Genomic DNA, 19747 nt, shown 5'->3' with positions numbered 1-19747 from the left:
GTAGCAGATATCACCAGCGTTCGGAAACGTAACGGAAAACGACAGCGTGTAGAAGGTTTTGGCCGTGGACAGGAGCCGGTCATTACGCTGCGCCGCCGGCTCGGAGCATCGGCATACGTGGTTGCTATGATACGCGATGTCTGTGCCAACTCTCTTCCACTGAAGAAAGGCGTCTTCATCGCTGGCTTGCTCAGGAGCATCTTCTAATGCAGCAACACATGCAGAGAAGAAGCATAGGATGCATAATACATTTTTAACCCTTTGGAATCCGTAACTTTTTTGCTTCCGCAGAATTTGTGGCGGTCACGAAAATGCGCACTCCATTTCTAACATAACTTTGGTTCTACTTCACCGATTTTGAAGATCTTGTGCTCGTTGGAAAGCTCTTGATGAGAGAAATACAATGAGCCCAAACTCGCCTAGAGCATTTTTTATTGTCCGCCACAACGCGCCCCAAACGCGAGTCCAGCTCCAGATCTGAGACGAAATCGGTCTCTTGTAGCCATTGGCACTGAATCTAGCTCGGAACTGTTCAAAATTTTTCGAGTAGAAGCTTTAGTCTGTGGGCCAAGTGACAAAAATGTGAATTCTCGTTCCGAGTAAGAGGGCACCGCAATTTTTTTGGCCCAGTCGATAGATGGACTGGCATACATTGAAAACCCGTTTGTTGTCATTCCTGAATTTGTCCAAGGGTTGCACGGCGAGTGAAATACAAATCAGCACCGGTTGCCATGGTAACCAGAACCTAAAATTGGATTTTCTGGCTAATTACAATGTTTTTGGTATTGTTATTTTTTCCATAGGGTCATATATCCAGAGTGCCTCCTTCCCAGATTCAACTGGAAAGAGAAAAATAGGATATAACATGAAAAATAAAGAAAAACAAAATGCCCAATACGTCCATATTGTTCATGTACACAGACGTGTGCAAGAAGACCGCGTGTGTCGAACACAATACTGTAACTACTTCGAAACATCATTCGAGTCATTGTATACCATTTTATCAGATCATAATAGGACTGGCTGTGGCATGCACGTACTGTACATTGCAGAATACTATGTCTGATCTAAGAATATCTCAGACCGTTCAATACAAAAATGGTGTACATTATACAGATATGAGGCAGAACACACAGCCGCATTTATGCATTGCATAGTTATTATATGGGTTGCAGAATAATCTGAATGTCCAGAGAAAGGATCACAACACTGTGACCATCTGCTAGGCCTTGACGGATTATGCTAGCATAATTTTTCGCATAATTTCTACCAAAATCGAATAATCGCATAATTCGAGGCAAATTGCATATGAATCGCATAAATTGGAATAATCCGCCTGTTCGCATCAAATTCCATACAGTTGTACATGTTCTACAAGTACAAGTACAAGTAGATGCACCAGGAAGTCGTAGGTTTACGACTCCCTTGATAACATGTCCAGTCCACTACAATCAGTGACGGTCGTAGCTAGGTCGGACGGTGCGTTGTCCCCGTTGAACTTCTGCTACTACAGTGCAACGCCCTCTACAAAACAATTCCCCTGGTATTTTGCACAGAACCATCATATACATCAGCAGCATATGTGAGCATAATGCGGCATAATATGATAACTTTTAGCATAAAAATAGCATAATTCTGCAATTTTTTCAGCAATGCGAAAAGCATAATTTCACGAAAATATTAGCATAATCCGTCAAGGCCTACCATCTGCACAGGTCACTGACAGACCAGACCTGAAGGACCGCGTGACCCCGGAAGACTACGTTTGTTGCAGCTGTGTACGAGGGAGACTTCGTCATCATAACACTGACTTATACTGCAGGATTAGCCATACGGAATATGTTTCATGTTGCCGAAAAAGGTCGACCTGTAGAGAATAATCAGGTCACAGAAAATACACAATTCCAATTCCAATGATCACCCAACGTGTGGACAGAACTAGTTCGTCCTTTGTGGACTCATCAGCGCAGCACAGAGGAAATGAGGCCGAAGCCGATGGCAATGAAAATAATCGCAATGATCATTCCCGTGCATTTCTATATCTCCCACATTGATTTTAGTCCACATGTGATATTGATACTGAACACTGGGCAAACATCAGAAGGACTTGAATTGGGCATGATGTACAGTCACGTACATGTTCATGATTGTACAATGTGCATCGCTGAACTCTAATGAACACTCAATCTTCAATCACATTATACATACCTGTCAGGATGGGCATTCTTTTTCTTATTCATCCTCGTCTTCACTGAGTTCTGCAGTTACTTGAAGCTCCAGTGGTTGCCCATTCTCACACTCCTGGCCCGAGCGAGAGCACTTGCAAGCATCCGTGCAATCGAGGTGCTGTCTCCGGCAGGGGCAATGTCCGTGCTTGCAGCCTGTCGTGCAACCGCATGAAACAAATTCCATCAGGCTCGATGGTGCTGGTGCCAAGCTGAGCCAGTCCACTTCCAAACCACCGCCAGAATCAATGGTCTACCCTTGACCAGGGCTATGCGGTGGTGGGACATCCGCGGAAGCTTCCAGAGCACGGTGCCAGATACTGGCCTGGTAATTTGCTCTTGCAGCATGCTTGCGCAGCGCATCTTGGCAAGGAGGAAGGGAGCTGAATTGCGTCGAGCGAGAGCAGAACATCTGGTATCGCACTTCGTTGATAGATGTGGCGGTGTTGAAGCCGTATATACCGCAAGTGAACTGCTCGATGCAGGCGAAATGTCAGCTGGTAGTGCGTCAAATGATGCACCGAGTGCTGCCATAGCCTTTCGAGCCAGCTCGCCTTTTGGGGTTTGCTTGGTGATCAGCTGAAATGCTAGCTTCTTCCCTCTGCCACTGAAGGCACTGGTTGTGTCACAACCTGTATAGGCATGCATCCCCATAATGGCTTCGCAAACAGGGGCACTAAGCTCTCGTGTAATTCCTGTAGCATTGTTTATGGTAGTTAACCTCGCGCGCAAATATTCCAGAGACGGATTGACCAATTGCAACTTGGACCTTTTCGTCTTTTCTGATGTTTGCTGCGTATAACATGTACATAACAGCTTCGCTGCAGCGTGTGCGTATTCACACCTGCTTGTGGACTGGACTACAATTCTTCCGGCCAGGTTGCTGGCGCCTCTCCTTCCCACAAAATATGCAGCCCTTCATGCCTGGAGCTACGACGGGCGCGGCTAGTGCGGCGCGCGTGCTGGGGCGGCGCTTGGCTTCTGGCTCTATCGACTCCGGCACAGACAGTTCTTCCGAATGGCTAGATGAGGGGTACTCTGCCTTCTTCGGAGGGTTATATTCGTTATTTTCTGGTAACATTTTTTGTGGAAGCCTCCGTTTTCAGGCCAAACATCACTACGACATACTGTAAATCATATTATTTTAACGACCCGCAAAGTTAACGATTTTCTGATTTTTAAAGGTTAACGGTTTGAAAAGTTAACGATTTTCTCAGACAGATTCAATAATACTAGGACTGCTCGTCAAGGACATTCATTCATGATTGTTGTCCATCACATGCACAGTATACCTCGATGTCAGGAGAATAAAGAAAATGAAATTTATCCAGTGTAAGAGCGCAAAAATTCAAATTTTTCGATCTCCCGCCGCTTCGGCAAAATTCATCTGAGAGACTTCGAAGTTGTTCGAGCCGACTGCTGAGCGTCTCTGCTATCATCTAGATCTTTCAATTGTTGAATTCAGCTGAGAATTGACCGAGTTACGATCCGTTGAACACGCGCTGCATGCCATAATGTGAAATGATCGATTTCAAGCGTGCGAGGCCCAAATCATACGACTTTTGCTAACGAATTTTAAAATAACGACAAAATTTAATCTTTGCTCGTTAACTCGTTAGATTTACTTGTTCGTTACATATTCATGATTTACAGTAACTCCCTGAGCTCAGCTAAATTTTCTACGGCAACAGCTTCACTAGTGCATATTTCACACACCTTCTTCCACGTAGTCTGGGGGAAGGGCTTCACCTCCTCACCGCACTCCGGAACGTGAATGAGACACTTTAAACTCATCACGACGCTTACTTCTAGTGCTACTTGACCACAGACATACTAGTACAAACTGAAACCAAAAAAACGATCTCGAAATGAAAGTTCAAACTGAGAAGGAAGATGCCAAGACAAGTATAGTGGGTGCACGCCTGCACTGCAGTGCAGTGCAGAGAGTTAGAATTGTGGGTCCGGGTGCACGCCTGCAGAGAGTGTGCAGTGTACCAGATCGTACCAGATCACGACTTGACATGACAGGTAACACTGAATTCGTGTACTTTCGTCTATTCTGGTGCATAATCACATTTCACAGCACCACACACAAGGCGCATGCATGAATGCATACAAAACAATGGCCGCCGAGAGAGAAATTTTCAACATGGAAAAGCCGATTTTTGGATACCTTTCAGAAAGTTGTCAGAGTGACAACAACCGGAATCCTGCTCAGTAAGGTATCTAGAGTAGACGTGGCCAATAAAATTGCGGTGCCCAAAAGTCGGAACGAGATTTTTCTAGGAGGCCTTTTTTCAGGTTTGGCCCACGGACTACTTACCTTGCCGTGACTTCGCGCCGCGCCGGTCTTGGCACGTGCCGCCTGTCATGAAGCTGGGAAAATCCCTTTTTTTCACGCACTGCTGACTCGCAGCACGCAGCGCAGAAAATTCGAAATGTTTGATCGCTCGCCGCTCACTCAAACTTCATCGGAGAGACTTCGGACCTGTTCGAGGCAATAGCTAAGAGTTTTCTCTACCATTTAGACCCTTTGATTGTTGAATTTGGTCAAGATTTGGCCGAGAACCGAAAGTTTGACTGCGCCCACATGCATACAAAATGCCCATGGTTCGAAATCGAACCATGGACTCCAAAGGGTTAAAGGGTCAGGTGAGACTCGGCCAGACTGCATTTTACGCATCCGAAGGATAGCCACTACCCTCGAGGGTTAAGGCGCAGACAGAGCCGATAAAATGGTGGAAGTGACTGAGTTCAGACCCATAACAAAGTGGTCACGGACCGAAAATCCCATTCGCGGCAATCGGGGAAATCCTTTGGTTTCCAAGCATGCAGGCAGGCATACTGGGATAGTCTTAAGACCATGACCGAGAAACAGAGGCTACCGTGCTCATGTCATGCTTCTACTGTAAAACCTGTAACTAAAGACCACCGTGACTAGCGACCAGCCTGGTACTACAGTAAAACCTGTAACTAAAGACCACCGTGACTAGCGACCAGCCTGTACTACAGTAAAACCTGTAACTAAAGACCACCGTGACTAGCGACCAGCCTGGTACTACAGTAAAACCTGTACCTAAAGACCACCGTGACTAGCGACCAGCCTGGTACTACAGTAGAATGATGCGACATGCAATTTAGCCAAAACTATTGTTGGCGGCACTGTGCACTGTGCATTGCACTACGCACTGTACCAGCTCGGGACGGTGTCAGGCAACATGTAGTACCCACCTTACTCCCAGGCTGTGCTGGTATTGTGCCGCTTCGGCACAAGGTGCAATGCACCCATTTGATGTGTTTGCCTACGCTGTAGGCTGCACTCAACGCGTAAGTGACGGTCCCTTTACGCTTTAGTCCTTCGCGGTCAGAAACCCGGCATGGTAACCATGATAACCACTCCTCGTAGCGCGAAGGACTAAAGGGACCGTCACTTAATTTTTGCCGACTACCCGCCAAAAAAATCTTTTCGTTTCACGTGTCACTGACACGTCCGCGGACCGCGCACCGCGAGCGCGTACGACTCGTACTCGCGCTACCTTTCACGTCAAGCAATCTGTTCACGCCACATGGCTGGATAGCGCGTACATGGAAACATGATCATTATGATTGAAGACTTGCAAAATCAATTTTTTTCCAAGTCCAGGCGCTAGGCCTAGGCAGTACTAATGCTAATCAATGCCCAGGCAGCTGACTTTATTTTCGGAGAAACACTACTCATTGTAGTAAAAAGTAACAATGAATAGTGATATCATCCAGGAAGGATCGCTACCCTAACGCGAAGGAAAGGCCTTGCGCGGCTGCTCTACGAAGTGTTGAAGAAAGACTCATCAAATTTAGTTGGTGGACGAACAACTCGCTGGCGCCGGAAAACTTGGCCCCCAACGATGGTGTTTGGTGAATCATCAAGCATAATGTCTTGTAGCAGTGTTCACCGAGGAAGGAGAACGCTCTAGACTAGTCGCTGCTGTTGTCCGTTTCATCCACGTTGGGCGTTAGCTGCACCGCGCCTATTGTGTTTTAGTATTCCATGGACGCACATTAGCATTCAGAGCGATTGTGGAGCCACAATTTACTTCACACAGCGTTGTATTGTCCACGAGCGCAAACTTAATTATCAGCAGTACCTGTTACTCTTCATCCTACATGTAGACTTGGAGTATACACGGCCTTGTCACGACAGCGACAGCTCTACAGATCATGCAGAGTGTTCAAGTGAGAAACATTAATTTCTATTGTTGGTGGCCGAATAAATGGCTGGTTCCGAAAAAACGCGGCCTGCACCGATGGTGTTTGGTGGATCATCAAACAGGGTGACCAGCAGTGTTCACCGAGGAAGGAGAATGCACTCGCCACCACTCCGATTCATCCAAGTGGGCGTTAGCTGCGCCGCGCCTATTGTGTTTTAGTATTCCATGGACGCACACTAGCGTTCTCAGCGATTGTGGAGCCACAACATATCTTCATGCGGCGTTGCACTGTCCAAGAGCAGAAACGTCAGCAGTGACCCATCATCATACATGTAGATTTGGAGTATACACACCATGCGCCAATGGGCCTCGGCACAACAGCGGCAGCTCTACGGAGTGTTCAAGTGTGAAACATTTGTTTCGACTTTTGGTGGACGAACAAAACGTCGGTGCCGAAAAACGTGGCCTGCGCCGATGGTGCTTGAAACATCAAGCATGGTATGTGGTGACTGTCAGTGTTGATCGAGGAAGGAGAACACTCACGCCGTCGACCGTTCATCCATTTCGTTAGCTGTACCAAGCCTATTGTGTCCTTGTATTCCATGGGCACACAATCATGAAGCATGGCGTCTGAGCTGTGTTCACAGAGCGGGGAGATGCTCTTGCTGCTATCTTATCTGTCCTGTGTATTCCCAAGTGCCGAAGGCTCACAACGATGGTGTTGGACAAGTCAGATAAAATAGAGTCAACGTAAGTACGCATGTGTACTCTTAGGGCCGGGTTCCACTGCGGCTCCGCGGCTCCGCTGCTCCGCGGCACTTGGCTGCATGCAGCGGAGCAGCGCGGTTCCATTGACACTCGCCATTCGCGGTACCGCGGTCGTGGTCTACACTTTTTGATGACGTTTCACCTGCCTGCGCGCGCGAAATCAAAAAAATTCTCGTGTTCTGGCCTGCGCAACGAATTAATTTTTGAATTTTAAAATTCTGGCGTACGAAACAATGCAAAGTACGGGAAACAGGTCGAGCCGCGACCGCGGCTCGCAGTTTTTGGTCAAGAATCGTAGCAAAAGCTCGCGGTGAGCCGCGGCCTCGCTGCTCCAGCTCGAGCCGCGGTCACTATGGTAATGATGACGTTTCAAGCCGCGAAAGACGAGCAGCGGAGCAGCGGAGCCGCAGTGGAACCCGGCCCTTACTGACTGAAACATAAGTGGGGTGTAAGAGCTAATTCAAATGGTGTCGCGACATTCTCATGTACGAGGTTAGTGTGTAGTACTTGTTACGTACTGAATTCTGCGACTTTGTTTTGTCTCCATATACTGCATGCATTCACGTTTCACAGTTATCAGTTTGACCCTGAGTTCATGTCTGTTATCCCGTGTCTCCTCTACTTATTTTTGTTTCCACACGGTTCATGGTGTAGCGCTGCACGTGTTTCGTCAGTTTGAACTTCAGCATAAATCGCAACTACTTGTACTTTCAGACATGTCACGTGATTGTTGCCAGGGTTTGAGCCAATCAGAGCGTTTACAGGCAGGGCCTGAACCCCTGATCATGCCTTGCCTGCCAGCTCTACTACGATATTATATGTCCCGTACCCGCGCGCGCGCACGGTTCTCCTGCGCTTGGGCTTGCTTTCCCTTGGTAGTTGGAAGTCAGTGGCTGTTTTAGTACTCTTAGATTATGTACAGAAAGTGGTGGACATCACGCAACTGCAGTGTAAATTAAAGGGTGGTTGTCAACTGACAACCGCATACTTTTTCGACATAATAAATAAAAGAATTTTTATCTAAAGAGTGAAAAGCAACTAAATAGAGCGATTGTCGGTTGACAACCCCCCTTTTATTTAGATTATGTATCTGAAGTAAACACAACGTAGAAATATCACAATTGTCTCTTGTGTATTATATCCGTCTGATGTCACCAGATCATCACACGGTGCTGTGACCAAGATACGGATCATGCCGAACGCTGATTCAACTGGACGAATCGCGAGGCTTTTCAGATGCAGGGACACAATGGAAACTGAATGACTTCAGAACAGCACTGAAGCGTTATGTTATCATGCAAGACGCCTTTCTGCGCCGCACGAACACAGGCGGTACTACAGCAGAAGATGTCACTCACTATTCTGCAGGTGCACTGGTGACAGGCGCGTGCAAGTTCACCAGAAGGAAGCGGTCTGATGTTAACTGGAATGCCAGCAGTATGACAGGGTGTGCATTCTGCGGCGGATCTCACCTGGACAAAAGCTGCGCGAAATACACAACAGTAGCACAGCGGAAAGAATAACTGATTGAACAGAAGCGTTGCTTTGTGTGTTTGCGCACAGGGCACCGGTCAACTCAGTGCAAGGCCACCCGCAAGTGTAATGTGTGTTCTCGCATGGGTCACCAATCAGAGTCAACATCATGTCACGATCTGCCCTGAATCTCAACAGAAATCTGACAGCAGTACCAACATAGTAGCTGACCAGCCTGTAGCTGACGAGGTACCAGCATCTAGCGCAACAGCAGCTAGTGCAGCATCAACCAGTATCGCCATTGACCGTAAGATAGTCAGTCGTCTTGATCGGTGCAGATTTCCTCTGGGAGTCTTGACGGGGAGCACCAGAGGACTTCCACCAGGACTACAGTTTCTGCCTACCACAGTCAGTTTTGTGGTGACTGGCCGACCACGTCACTCCAAGCACTCAGCTACGCCGATGAGCAGCCATGCCAGCTATCGTTTCTCTAACTGATGCAACTTCCGACTCCTGCACCATCCCAGATCTGTGGGACCTAGACTGTGTTGACATCTAGGATTCAGGCAATCTTACTAACAACGACCTAGCCATTAGGCAATTCATCATTGTTCTACGATTTTGCCTGCCACCAATCGTCATGACCTGCGATACTGAAAAGGCCATTTTACAAATCAGTGCCAACCCAGCATACAGAGATGCGAAACGATTTCTGTGGTTCGCCAACTCCGACAGTCCATCAGTCACCCCATCCAGCCTGTTCACGCTCATAAGCAGTCCATTTCTGCTTGGCGCGTCTATACAGCATCATTTGGCACAGCAAGACTACACAAAACAGCTAGCAGTGGCTATTGGTGAGAACATAGGGTCTTCTGGCATATGGTATAATTATATGAGCAGCATGAGAGTGAAGTAAAAGACTATTAGCTCAAACATTCAGTCTTTTAAGAGTAGGTGTTTCATCACGGAATAGGTTCTGCAGTTCACATACACACTGCAACAATGGACCAGCAGTGTCCAGCATACAATAGAGTCATGTGAATATGTACCGTATGCATACTCACAGCTGCAAGGCCAGCGCCCCGTGGCTGCTTGACTTCTCAATCGATATAAATTTTCACAACAGTAAGACTCTGTGATCAATCAGAGCTGTGCTTCGAAGTAGTCACAAATGCCCCATGATCAGTCACAAAACAAAACTTTGCAACCAGTCACAGCTTCCACGGTGCCCCAAGACCAGTCACCAGAAATGACCGTGGTAAATCTGCAGGGAGTTCCATAATCTGTTCATTGCACAGTTCACTATGCTATGATTCAAGAGGGGGGGGGGGGGGGGGGTAGCGTTCCTGCGGATGCGGAAAACTTGGCTGGAACCCGAGTGTCACGTGAACCCTGATTTTTAAGACTTTTATTATTTGTTTTACGATGAGCCTATTATACGCGATACAGGCTCAGAACACACTTTTCATCTACATGTAGTTGGCATATCAGGGATATAGGGCGGAGCAGCCCATATCCCCAATTATGACACGCGAGTAATAGTGAAATACGATTGGCGTATTGTGCTGGACTGACTGCGGTAATGTAAAGCTAAAATAAAGCAGTCAGTTTGCCCTTAGCATGGCCTTGTCATGAGGGTGCCACATCCGTGGAAAGGCAACATGCCGGCTAATCTCCCTGAGAAGTTGAGTGGTTATCAGCAGGCGATGACGCTGTGTCGATGATGACCTGTTGATGCCAGACAGGAACCTTGCGAGGAGAGTTATTGGGCCTGACGGGTAGGTAAAGCCAACTTCCACATGAAGTTTGCGGATGGCCGACATGTAGACATGAACAGATCGGGGCTGAAAAGTTCTGAACAACTCGGCAGCAAAATAACACATAAAGTAAAAAGTCATCACCTGGCAATGGATTCCAGTTATGCCCTTGACAGAACTGGAAGTAACGGGTATCGGCGGAAAAATATTTCCGGCTGGTGCCAGTGCCGCTAGCTGCAGCACGGAGTCCGGCAACTGAGAGTTGGCAAGACTGGCTGATCTGGCTCAGCTGCTGCTTCCGGAGCCCTCGATGGTTCAAACACCATCGGCGCAGGCCACGTTTTTCGGCACCGACGATTTGTTCGTCCACCAAAAGTCGAAACAAATGTTTCTCACTTGAACACTCCGTAGAGCTGCCGCTGTTGTGCCGAGGCCCATTGGCGCATGGTGTGTATACTCCAAATCTACATGTATGATGATGGGTCACTGCTGACGTTTCTGCTCTTGGACAGTGCAACGCCGCATGAAGATATGTTGTGGCTCCACAATCGCTGAGAACGCTAGTGTGCGTCCATGGAATACTAAAACACAATAGGCGCGGCGCAGCTAACGCCCACTTGGATGAATCGGAGTGGTGGCGAGTGCATTCTCCTTCCTCGGTGAACACTGCTGGTCACCCTGTTTGATGATCCACCAAACACCATCCGTGCAGGCCGCGTTTTTTCGGAACCAGCCATTTATTCGTCCACCAACAATAGAAATTAATGTTTCTTACTTGAACACTCTGCATGATCTGTAGAGCTGTCGCTGTCGTGACAAGGCCGTGTATACTCCAAGTCTACATGTAGGATGAAGAGTAACAGTTACTGCTGATAATTAAGTTTGCGCTCGTGGACAATACAACGCTGTGTGAAGTAAATTGTGGCTCCACAATCGCTCTGAATGCTAATGTGTGTCCATGGAATACTAAAACACAATAGGCGCGGTGCAGCTAACGCCCAACGTGGATGAAACGGACAACAGCAGCGACTAGTCTAGAGCGTTCTCCTTCCTCGGTGAACACTGCTACAAGACATTATGCTTGATGATTCACCAAACACCATCGTTGGGGGCCAAGTTTTCCGGCGCCAGCGAGTTGTTCGTCCACCAACTAAATTTGATGAGTCTTTCTTCAACACTTCGTAGAGCAGCCGCGCAAGGCCTTTCCTTCGCGTTAGGGTAGCGATCCTTCCTAGATGATATCGCTATTCATTGTTACTTTTTAAGTTTTTACTACAATGAGTAGTGTTTCTCCGAAAATAAAGTCAGCTGCCTGGGCATTGATTAGCATTAGTACTGCCTAGGCCTAGCGCCTGGACTTGGAAAAAAATTGATTTTGCAAGTCTTCAATCATATGATCATGTTTCCATGTACGCGCTATCCAGCCATGTGGCGTGAACAGATTGCTTGACGTGAAAGGTAGCGCGAGTACGAGTCGTACGCGCTCGCGGTGCGCGGTCCGCGGACGTGTCAGTGACACGTGAAACGAAAAGATTTTTTTGGCGGGTAGTCGGCAAAAATTAAGTGACGGTCCCTTTAGTCCTTCGCGTATCAACGTTACTCGTTACCATGGATACCGCCTACGCAAGTCAGGGTCACTTGGCTCCGGTCCGGAGCTCCGGTGCGGTAAAGTGTAATCGAACGCGAATGTTGATCCGCATGACATAATTAATTGACAAGAACGACTGTTATGTTGCACAATCATGTACGTCATGTGCAGCCACTGACAGTCAGTGTACTGCTACTACTGGTCCTTCACATGGTATCGAACAGAGAGTCGCGAAAGCAACGACTCCCAGATTCAGACTCTCCGGGGTCTTTCACTTCAGGCGTCACGGTAAAAATAATGTCCTCCGTAGTGCAGTGCGGTGGTTGTGGGTCGTCCACGACCACCCTAAGTCTAAAGTTTGTTTCGTGTTTGCACGCACTTTGTGTGCCGTGCCTGCAGAACAGCTTGGGATTTGATGGCAGCGTAAAGTGTCCACTATGTTCGGTCAGCACGCAGTTGCATTTCGGCCAGGATCCATTGCGATCGCTACCGAATGTCGTTCAACCAATCGATACGATGACTGGGGTGGCTGCAGGCCAAAGTCAGGCCATTCAAACCTGTGACGAATGCTGGGATGGAAAGCCAGCTACAGTGGGTTGTGAGAACTGCAACGGCAAATTTTGTGAGCACCATGGTACTGGCCATCCCATGACTAAATCTGGCAAAGGTCACACAGTGAAGGCGCTATCTGCATCCTCCACACAGTCAACAAACAGTGGCAGCAGCAGTGGCAGAGTGGTCCAGCATAGATGTGCTCTGCACACGAATGAAGTGCTGAAACAGTTTTGCTTGGATTGCAATCAGCTATTGTGTACGCAGTGCATACACACTGGAGCACACAGACATGATGAACACAAGGTGATGGATATTGCCAGTGCTGCACAAAACACTCGTGAAACACTTTCTACTAAGCTGAGCAGTTGTACATCAGAATGCGATGGTGTTGTCAGCAGTGCCGTAGAGACCGTTGAGAAGAACATTCGAATGGTACATAGTCAAACAGAGTATGCTTCAGAGAAGGTTTCTGGTTTCTTCAAGCCACTGATGGAGGCAGTGAAGAAACGAGAGGACTCTCTTCTTACCGAACTGGATGAGCTGAGGTTGAAGAAACTGGAACCTCTGGAGAAGCAACTACACCAGCTGCAGGAGTGTGTGTCAAAAGGAGAGAGTGCTGCCAATATCTTGCAGTCATTTGAGGACGATGTAGAGCTTCTCCGTGTTTGGTCCTGGGTGGATGCGTCCATCAGCAAGACCATGAAAACTGCCGAGGACGAGAAAGAGCCCTGTGTTACCAGTGGCATTGTGTTTGGCACGACGGACACCGCATCACTACTCAATGGCATTAGCAAGACGGGAGCAGTGTTGGATGTTGCTGATGGTACACTGAAGTGCCGCGACCAAGCCGGTGTCAATGACCATATCAGCATCTCTATAGAGCTACCAGAAAATGCTATCTCAAGCGTCATGGAGCAAGATCAACTGGATAACATTGGACTGGAGATATCGATATCCGATCCGGATGAGGACACAACCAACGTGTGCACTCAGCTTACACCTGCTTCTGGGCGCATACAGACTGAACGCACCCCGTTGCAAGCCGGTCACTACAACATCTCGGCCAGGATTGGATGTGTCCATCTGAAAGGTAGCCCACAGAAGCTGGTGGTGTCGGAAACTAACGTTACTTCAAAGACGTTTGATGGAAATCGCTGTGGCAGCCGGGTGAATATCACCAATGATGGTCACTCACTGAGTATGGGTGGCAGTGGTCGGTGTTGGTCATCAGCATGTACCACACCTATGGTCATTGGCACTGGCCGCAGTACACTGAAGGTGACGATTGACAAGACCGTCTGTGGTGACATCTTCCTCTCTGCCTGTTCATCCAGCAATCCAAAACTGGAACAATACCAACAGGACACGGCACAGTGTTTTGGTTGGTATGGCGCTAGGGCTGCTGGCAAGCACACCGGGAAAGCCCTTGGTCAACAGTGGCAAACTGGTGACATTATTCATCTCACAGTTGATCGTGATCGTCACACTCTCACCGGTAGACACGAGAGAACGGGTGCCACAGAAACCATCCCGAACGTCACCGGTAACCTGTACTGGATTGTGGCACTCTACCAGCCTGATGATAAAATCACGCTGGTGTAGGACATCAAATGGTGAACACTTCAGATTGCCGCTTGGCTATTATTATGATCAGGTAGTGTCATGACTTCTTAGATGTGTATTTCCCAGTATAAGATTTGATCTTTAACTAGTATGTAATACATCACTGGGGGGGGGGGGGGGGGGCACTACAGTCCTAACACGTACATGTATAGGGTAATACCCCCCACACACTACCCCCCCCCCCCCCACACACACATACACTACCCCCCCCCCCACACACACACACTACTCACCCCCCCCCCCCCACACACACACACACTACCCATACCCCGGTTTATGCATATAATAATCTATCCGCTGGGTGGATATTTTCACACCAGTTTTCATCAGTGTACTATTGACTGGAATTTTTGTCATTCTGTTGGAAGGCAAGGTGACAGGACGCATGTGCTGTGGCAATCATGTACAGCTGATATTACATGTACTGCTGTGATCAGACCTGCCTGCGACTTCTCACTGTTCATACCAAGTGCATGACTGTCCACTCATGGTAAGGGTGACAAGCTAGTCTGATTTGAATTCTTTTTACTTTACGTAGGAGCTAGCTTAATCTTCGTACCCTAAGATGCGCCATTATGTTTCCCTCCTTTTTGCGCCTAAGATGCGCCATTATGTTTCCCCCTTTTTTGCTACAAAAGGGTGAAGTTCACTATCTGTTAGCCCTTCTACATAGTCAACCTTCACTGACGAGATCCTGATGATCGAAACAGCTGCTGCCTGAAGGAGCAGAGTATCAACTGAAATGTCGTTTTGCTGATGGTGTGCTGTGGCAATGTGTTGAGATCGGCCGGAGAGCGCAGCGGTGTGGTGTGGTGGTTGATAAGAATCTGGACAAGGCCGAAGGCTGCTACTTACCCCTCTTGATTTTACGTAGTATAGTTTGTAGTAAGTAGAACAGGTGGAATCCCTGAACCTCAAAACGCCAAGAAAAAACTTCTTGTTATCCGGACGTTCTAATTATCCAAACATGAACCCACAACACAATAATATAATTATGTATGTCAAAATGCTCTCATGGTCATGCAGAGTTGCGCTATGGACCTTAGACACAGATTTCACAGACACTGAACTGACCGGCACAGCCCGCAGCCTGCTCATGCAAACCGAACTGACCAGTACAGTGAATCTCGACTTACACTTTGCTAACTTCGAATTATCAGCACAAATCCCACACATTTTCTATGTAGGTGGATTCTGTGGGACTTCTAATCAACTGGACATGTGCATTTCGAGGTTCGAATTATCAGATATTGTTATGTGGGTATCGTATCGATAGAAATCTGTCCTGGAAAAATGTCTAATTTTAAAAGCGTTATATTCGAAATAATTATCAGGATTCCACCTGTATAGTAGATAACGGTGTTTTGTTGAAAACATGTTGTTGCATGGTTGACAGCATGTTACAAGGCGGAGGACACCATGTTCGGAAACAGTGCCCTTACTACGACTATCCACGGTTGGCAGAGCCCTGGTCTTGTGACTATTTGAACCGTTTGGGTGTTAGCCCTGGTTCTGACCGTCATTGTACTAGGAAGTTAGTTGTTTGAGTCTTCTTGTTTTTGTTTTTTTTATATTTTTTGTTGTACTGTAAGTCGTGTATTCTTCGCTCGTTCTTGGTTGTCTATATACTGGACAGAAGTTGGAGAAATATAGAAAAGAGTATAAAAGAAAAATAAGAAGAACAATTACATCATTCAGGCCACCGTTTTACTGTACTATCACCCCCCCCCCCCCCCCCCGCCCTGCACACACACACTACCCCCCCCCCCCCCACACACACTATCCCCTCCCCCCACACACACACTACCCCCCCCCCCACCCATACACACACACACTACCACCCCCCCCCCCACACACACACACTATCCCCCCCCCCACACACACAGTGACACTACCCCTGGTCCAGAACACAGTCAACTCTGAGTCTCACTCAGTCTGAACGATGATTGCGCGCTTGTACAGTGCGGATCGGCTATAGGGTTGTCGGCTATAGTAATATACCTCTTATACTGATCATAATTCTCAAATAATAATAATTATTCATTTTCGTAAACCACCCCTTTCTATACATAGGATTGGATCGGCTATAATAATCGGTTATAGTAATAATTATATCGGCTATAATGATACGATTTCTTTGTCAAAATGATCTTATTGCATACATTTTTCATCGGCTATAGTGACAATCATAAAAAACTATACATCGTACATGGCGAGATCTGATCGCGGCAGCCAGGAAGCGCTGGTACGACTATGATATCCCTCAGATAGATATTGTTGATAATTATGTCGATTGAATGTGTTGAAGTGTTTCTCTTCCAAAAGAATACATAATCATTTTGTTGAGCACAGCATGCAACTCCTTGAAAACTCATGTCAAAAAGTCACGAAGTTTTTGTTTCCGCAGGAAGTAGCTCTGTACTGCACATATTGCACAGTCACATGCACAGCACGCTTCTGCACGTTGCACTGATTCGAATGACACCATACACGCATTTGTCAGGCATACCTAAGTATGCAAATCGCCTATAGTAATAACATCGCCAATATTATTATCGGCTATAGTGATATTTTCACGAAAACCAAACACCAACGCTATGAGCCGATCCGTACTGTATTGGTGAGGCCACTACCTGCGTAGTATAGTGTGTAAGTAATTATTATTAATAATACTCTCCTCTATCTCACGACTGTATCATGGAAAAAAGCCTGAAAACTGGACAGGAACCCCTAACCTAGGCAGCCCCAGGCTCCCCCACCCGCACTGCAGTGTTACTGTAGACTGTAGAAGCAAGACACAACACTGAGTTAGTTTGTGGGCAGCTGGAGAACGTGGAGATCAGGTCACAGAACATAAGAACTACAACTACATTGTAGACCAGCACACTACTACACCGACAGCCTGCTACTTTGATAATAGATACCTGCCAGAGACGCTACTGCAAGCACAGCATTCCTGTATTCATGATATTACAACACCAAAAAAAAACCATGATATGGCCGTCAAAACTTCCGCCAGTGCCATCTGGGCAAGTCGGGAATATACAGTATAAATTGAATAGAAATGACTTCAGAAAGTGGGGAAATCACTTCAGAAAGTGGGGAATCACTTGAAGACAAAATAAGACAACCGGCGGGTAGGGTCGATGTTCATCACACCAAGACTGGCATTAGAAGAGAAACAAGCAATAAAACCATGGTAAATCCATGATAAATAGAAATAGGTTTGATCGGTTTGCACCTTAAAGTTAGGGCACTGCTGTACTTGACAATTTGTGGAACAAAGATAAGACACGCTTCAAGCAGCGGCAAATAGATAAACATGACGATGCAGTTATGGAGTTTCCATCGGTAAAAAAAAAAGACTGGGTGGATAATTTACATGTACTTGTACCAAACGGAAAAACTACATTTGTAATGACAGCGAGTGTCTTGTAGACTGCTTGATCGGTGTGAGTATATAATAACGTTACCATGCAAAAATGTCCAGACAATCTCTCAATGTACAATCACCCCCACATCGCCACTACACATTTCTACCATAGCTTACTAGTCAGTTCCTCTTGCCGCACTGAATTCTGATCAGTGGAGCTTTTGCCGTACAATGTTGAACGCGACCGTTTGCTTAGTTCACACTCAGACCTCCTCTTCATCGCTACCATCCTGCAACGCATCGTCATCATCTTCCTCATCAAGAGCATCATCGAAATCATCGAGATCGTCACCAGCGCCAAATTCGCCGTCGACATCGTCCGCTTCATAGCTCGCCTCATCGACATCGCTGCTAGCTGCACATGCCTGCGCTTGCTGCTCTTCCTCGTCTTCCTCCTCCTCCTCATCATCATCATCTCCACGCTTTGCTCGGTTTTTGCTGCTGAGAACACGGTGGAAACAAACCACATAGTTACAATGTCAACGGACACTCGAATAATACCAACAGCTTTGTTCGTTTTTATTCACACAGTAGATCACAGGCCTGATGTCCGAGCTACCAAACAATCATATCTTGGACTCGGATGTAGTTCGATGTAGTTTCTCGGTCCTTTTCTTTTCTATAAATCATATCTTGGCATGCCGTCCATCCACACTAGGCGGCCAGTCTTCACCGACCCACCGAATCCAATCTGGCGTGCCGCAGGGCAGCATCCTCGGCCCCACCCTCTTCCTTCTGTACGTCAACGACGCAGAAGACCACCTGCCTGATGGGGCGAAGCTGGCTGTATACGCCGACGACACAACTCTCTACAAGTGCATCACCACCCGACTCAGACTGCCAGAAGAGACAGCAATCCTCCAGCAGGCAGTAGACTCACTGGCAGCATGGGGAAGCAGGTGGAGGATCAAGTTCGAGCCCACAAAGTCGCAGGCATTGACCATCAGCCACCACCGCTCGCCAACCCCCCCCCCCCCCCGAACACAATACGCTTCCAAGGAGCAGTCGTGCCAGAAGTAGAGGAGCTCAAGATTCTTGGCGTCACCTTCGACAGGCAGCTGGCATTCCGCAGCCATATCCGACAGCTTGCAGTACGCGGAGCTCAGCGGCTCGCCTTCCTCCGTAAGGCATCGGCTGTGCTAGACCCAAAGCACCGGGCAATCGTGTACCGTGGCTTTGTCCGCCCTGTGTTAGAGTATGGCATGCTGGTGTGGATGAGCGCAGCCCCCACCACCTTGGCCCGCCTCACTGCCATCCAGCATCGTGCCCTGCACATAATTGGAGATGGATCATACCTCCCGAGCCTCGACATTCGCCGTACCGTAGCAGGGCTCTGCTTTCTGTACAAGCTGCACTTTGTGGAGGGTCCGGAAATGGTGAAAGCCATTCTGCCACCATCAGCAGCCGCACCGCAATGCCGCATGTCTACTCGTGAGACAACCAGATCTGCAACACATCATCCATCACAACTCACCAGTATTCTTCCTCCTCAGTCACGAAACAACACGCTCCGCTCATTTCCCCACTCCCTCATCGCAACGTGGAATCAGCTACTACCTACCCTTCTGCAGTCCCCCCCCCCCTTCCCGCAGAGGTATGCACACGTTCAAGAAAAATGTCAACGACCACTTGCGGCTCAGCAAGTGGGAGTGGGCCACAGACAGGCTATGATATCTCCATCGCAGCCAACACAACAGCCTAATTATACTGACCGCACTCCAGCTCCCTTCAACCCCTCTTTGATCCCCTTCGGTCAGCCTTAAAATCCGATTATCAGTTCTCTTCATCTTCCTATGGTGCACTGCTTTTACTATTGTTTTGTCCTGTCCCAATCTCAAATTCTCCCCATTATCGTTTGCAAAGCCGGTGCTTCCCTCTTGGATGCACATGTTTCTTTTCTCCTACGTATCGGCGCACAGGAGTAACGATGATTCCAAGACCTTTGGTCGGAGGAGTTACTTTTGCCCCGCCCCCACTTCCATGCAATATGCCACCGCCCCCGCTGTGCAGCATCTGATGGTACTGTGGTATTCAGTAAAAAAATGTCCAGAGAAACTTAACTTATAAAGGGGCCATCCGTAAATCTAGATATTTATTTAGAAAAGAAAACTAGTCGTTTAGGGGGGAGGGGGTTTAGT

The 19747-nt window shown here is 47.6% G+C and overlaps 1 protein-coding gene across 3 annotated transcripts in view; it reads right to left on the bottom strand.

Annotated features, from left to right (window-relative positions):
* Positions 1–16959: 16959 nt before the first annotated feature.
* The window catches only part of LOC135815954 (uncharacterized), a 31684-nt gene continuing 28896 nt past the window's right edge, over positions 16960–19747 (bottom strand). For 2 of the 3 annotated variants that reach the window (XM_065329325.1, XM_065329309.1), the window contains exon 25: positions 16960–18050. In XM_065329325.1, the coding sequence (XP_065185397.1) occupies positions 17813–18050 (238 nt within the window). In that variant the 3' untranslated portion in view covers positions 16960–17812. The remainder of the gene's footprint in view (positions 18051–19747) is intronic. The other variant, XM_065329317.1, reaches the window with a different exon arrangement.

The sequence above is a fragment of the Sycon ciliatum genome, chromosome 1 (assembly GCF_964019385.1).
Source record: "Sycon ciliatum chromosome 1, ocSycCili1.1, whole genome shotgun sequence".
Taxonomy (NCBI): Eukaryota; Metazoa; Porifera; class Calcarea; order Leucosolenida; family Sycettidae; genus Sycon; species Sycon ciliatum.
This window is presented reverse-complemented; position numbering and strand designations above follow the sequence as displayed.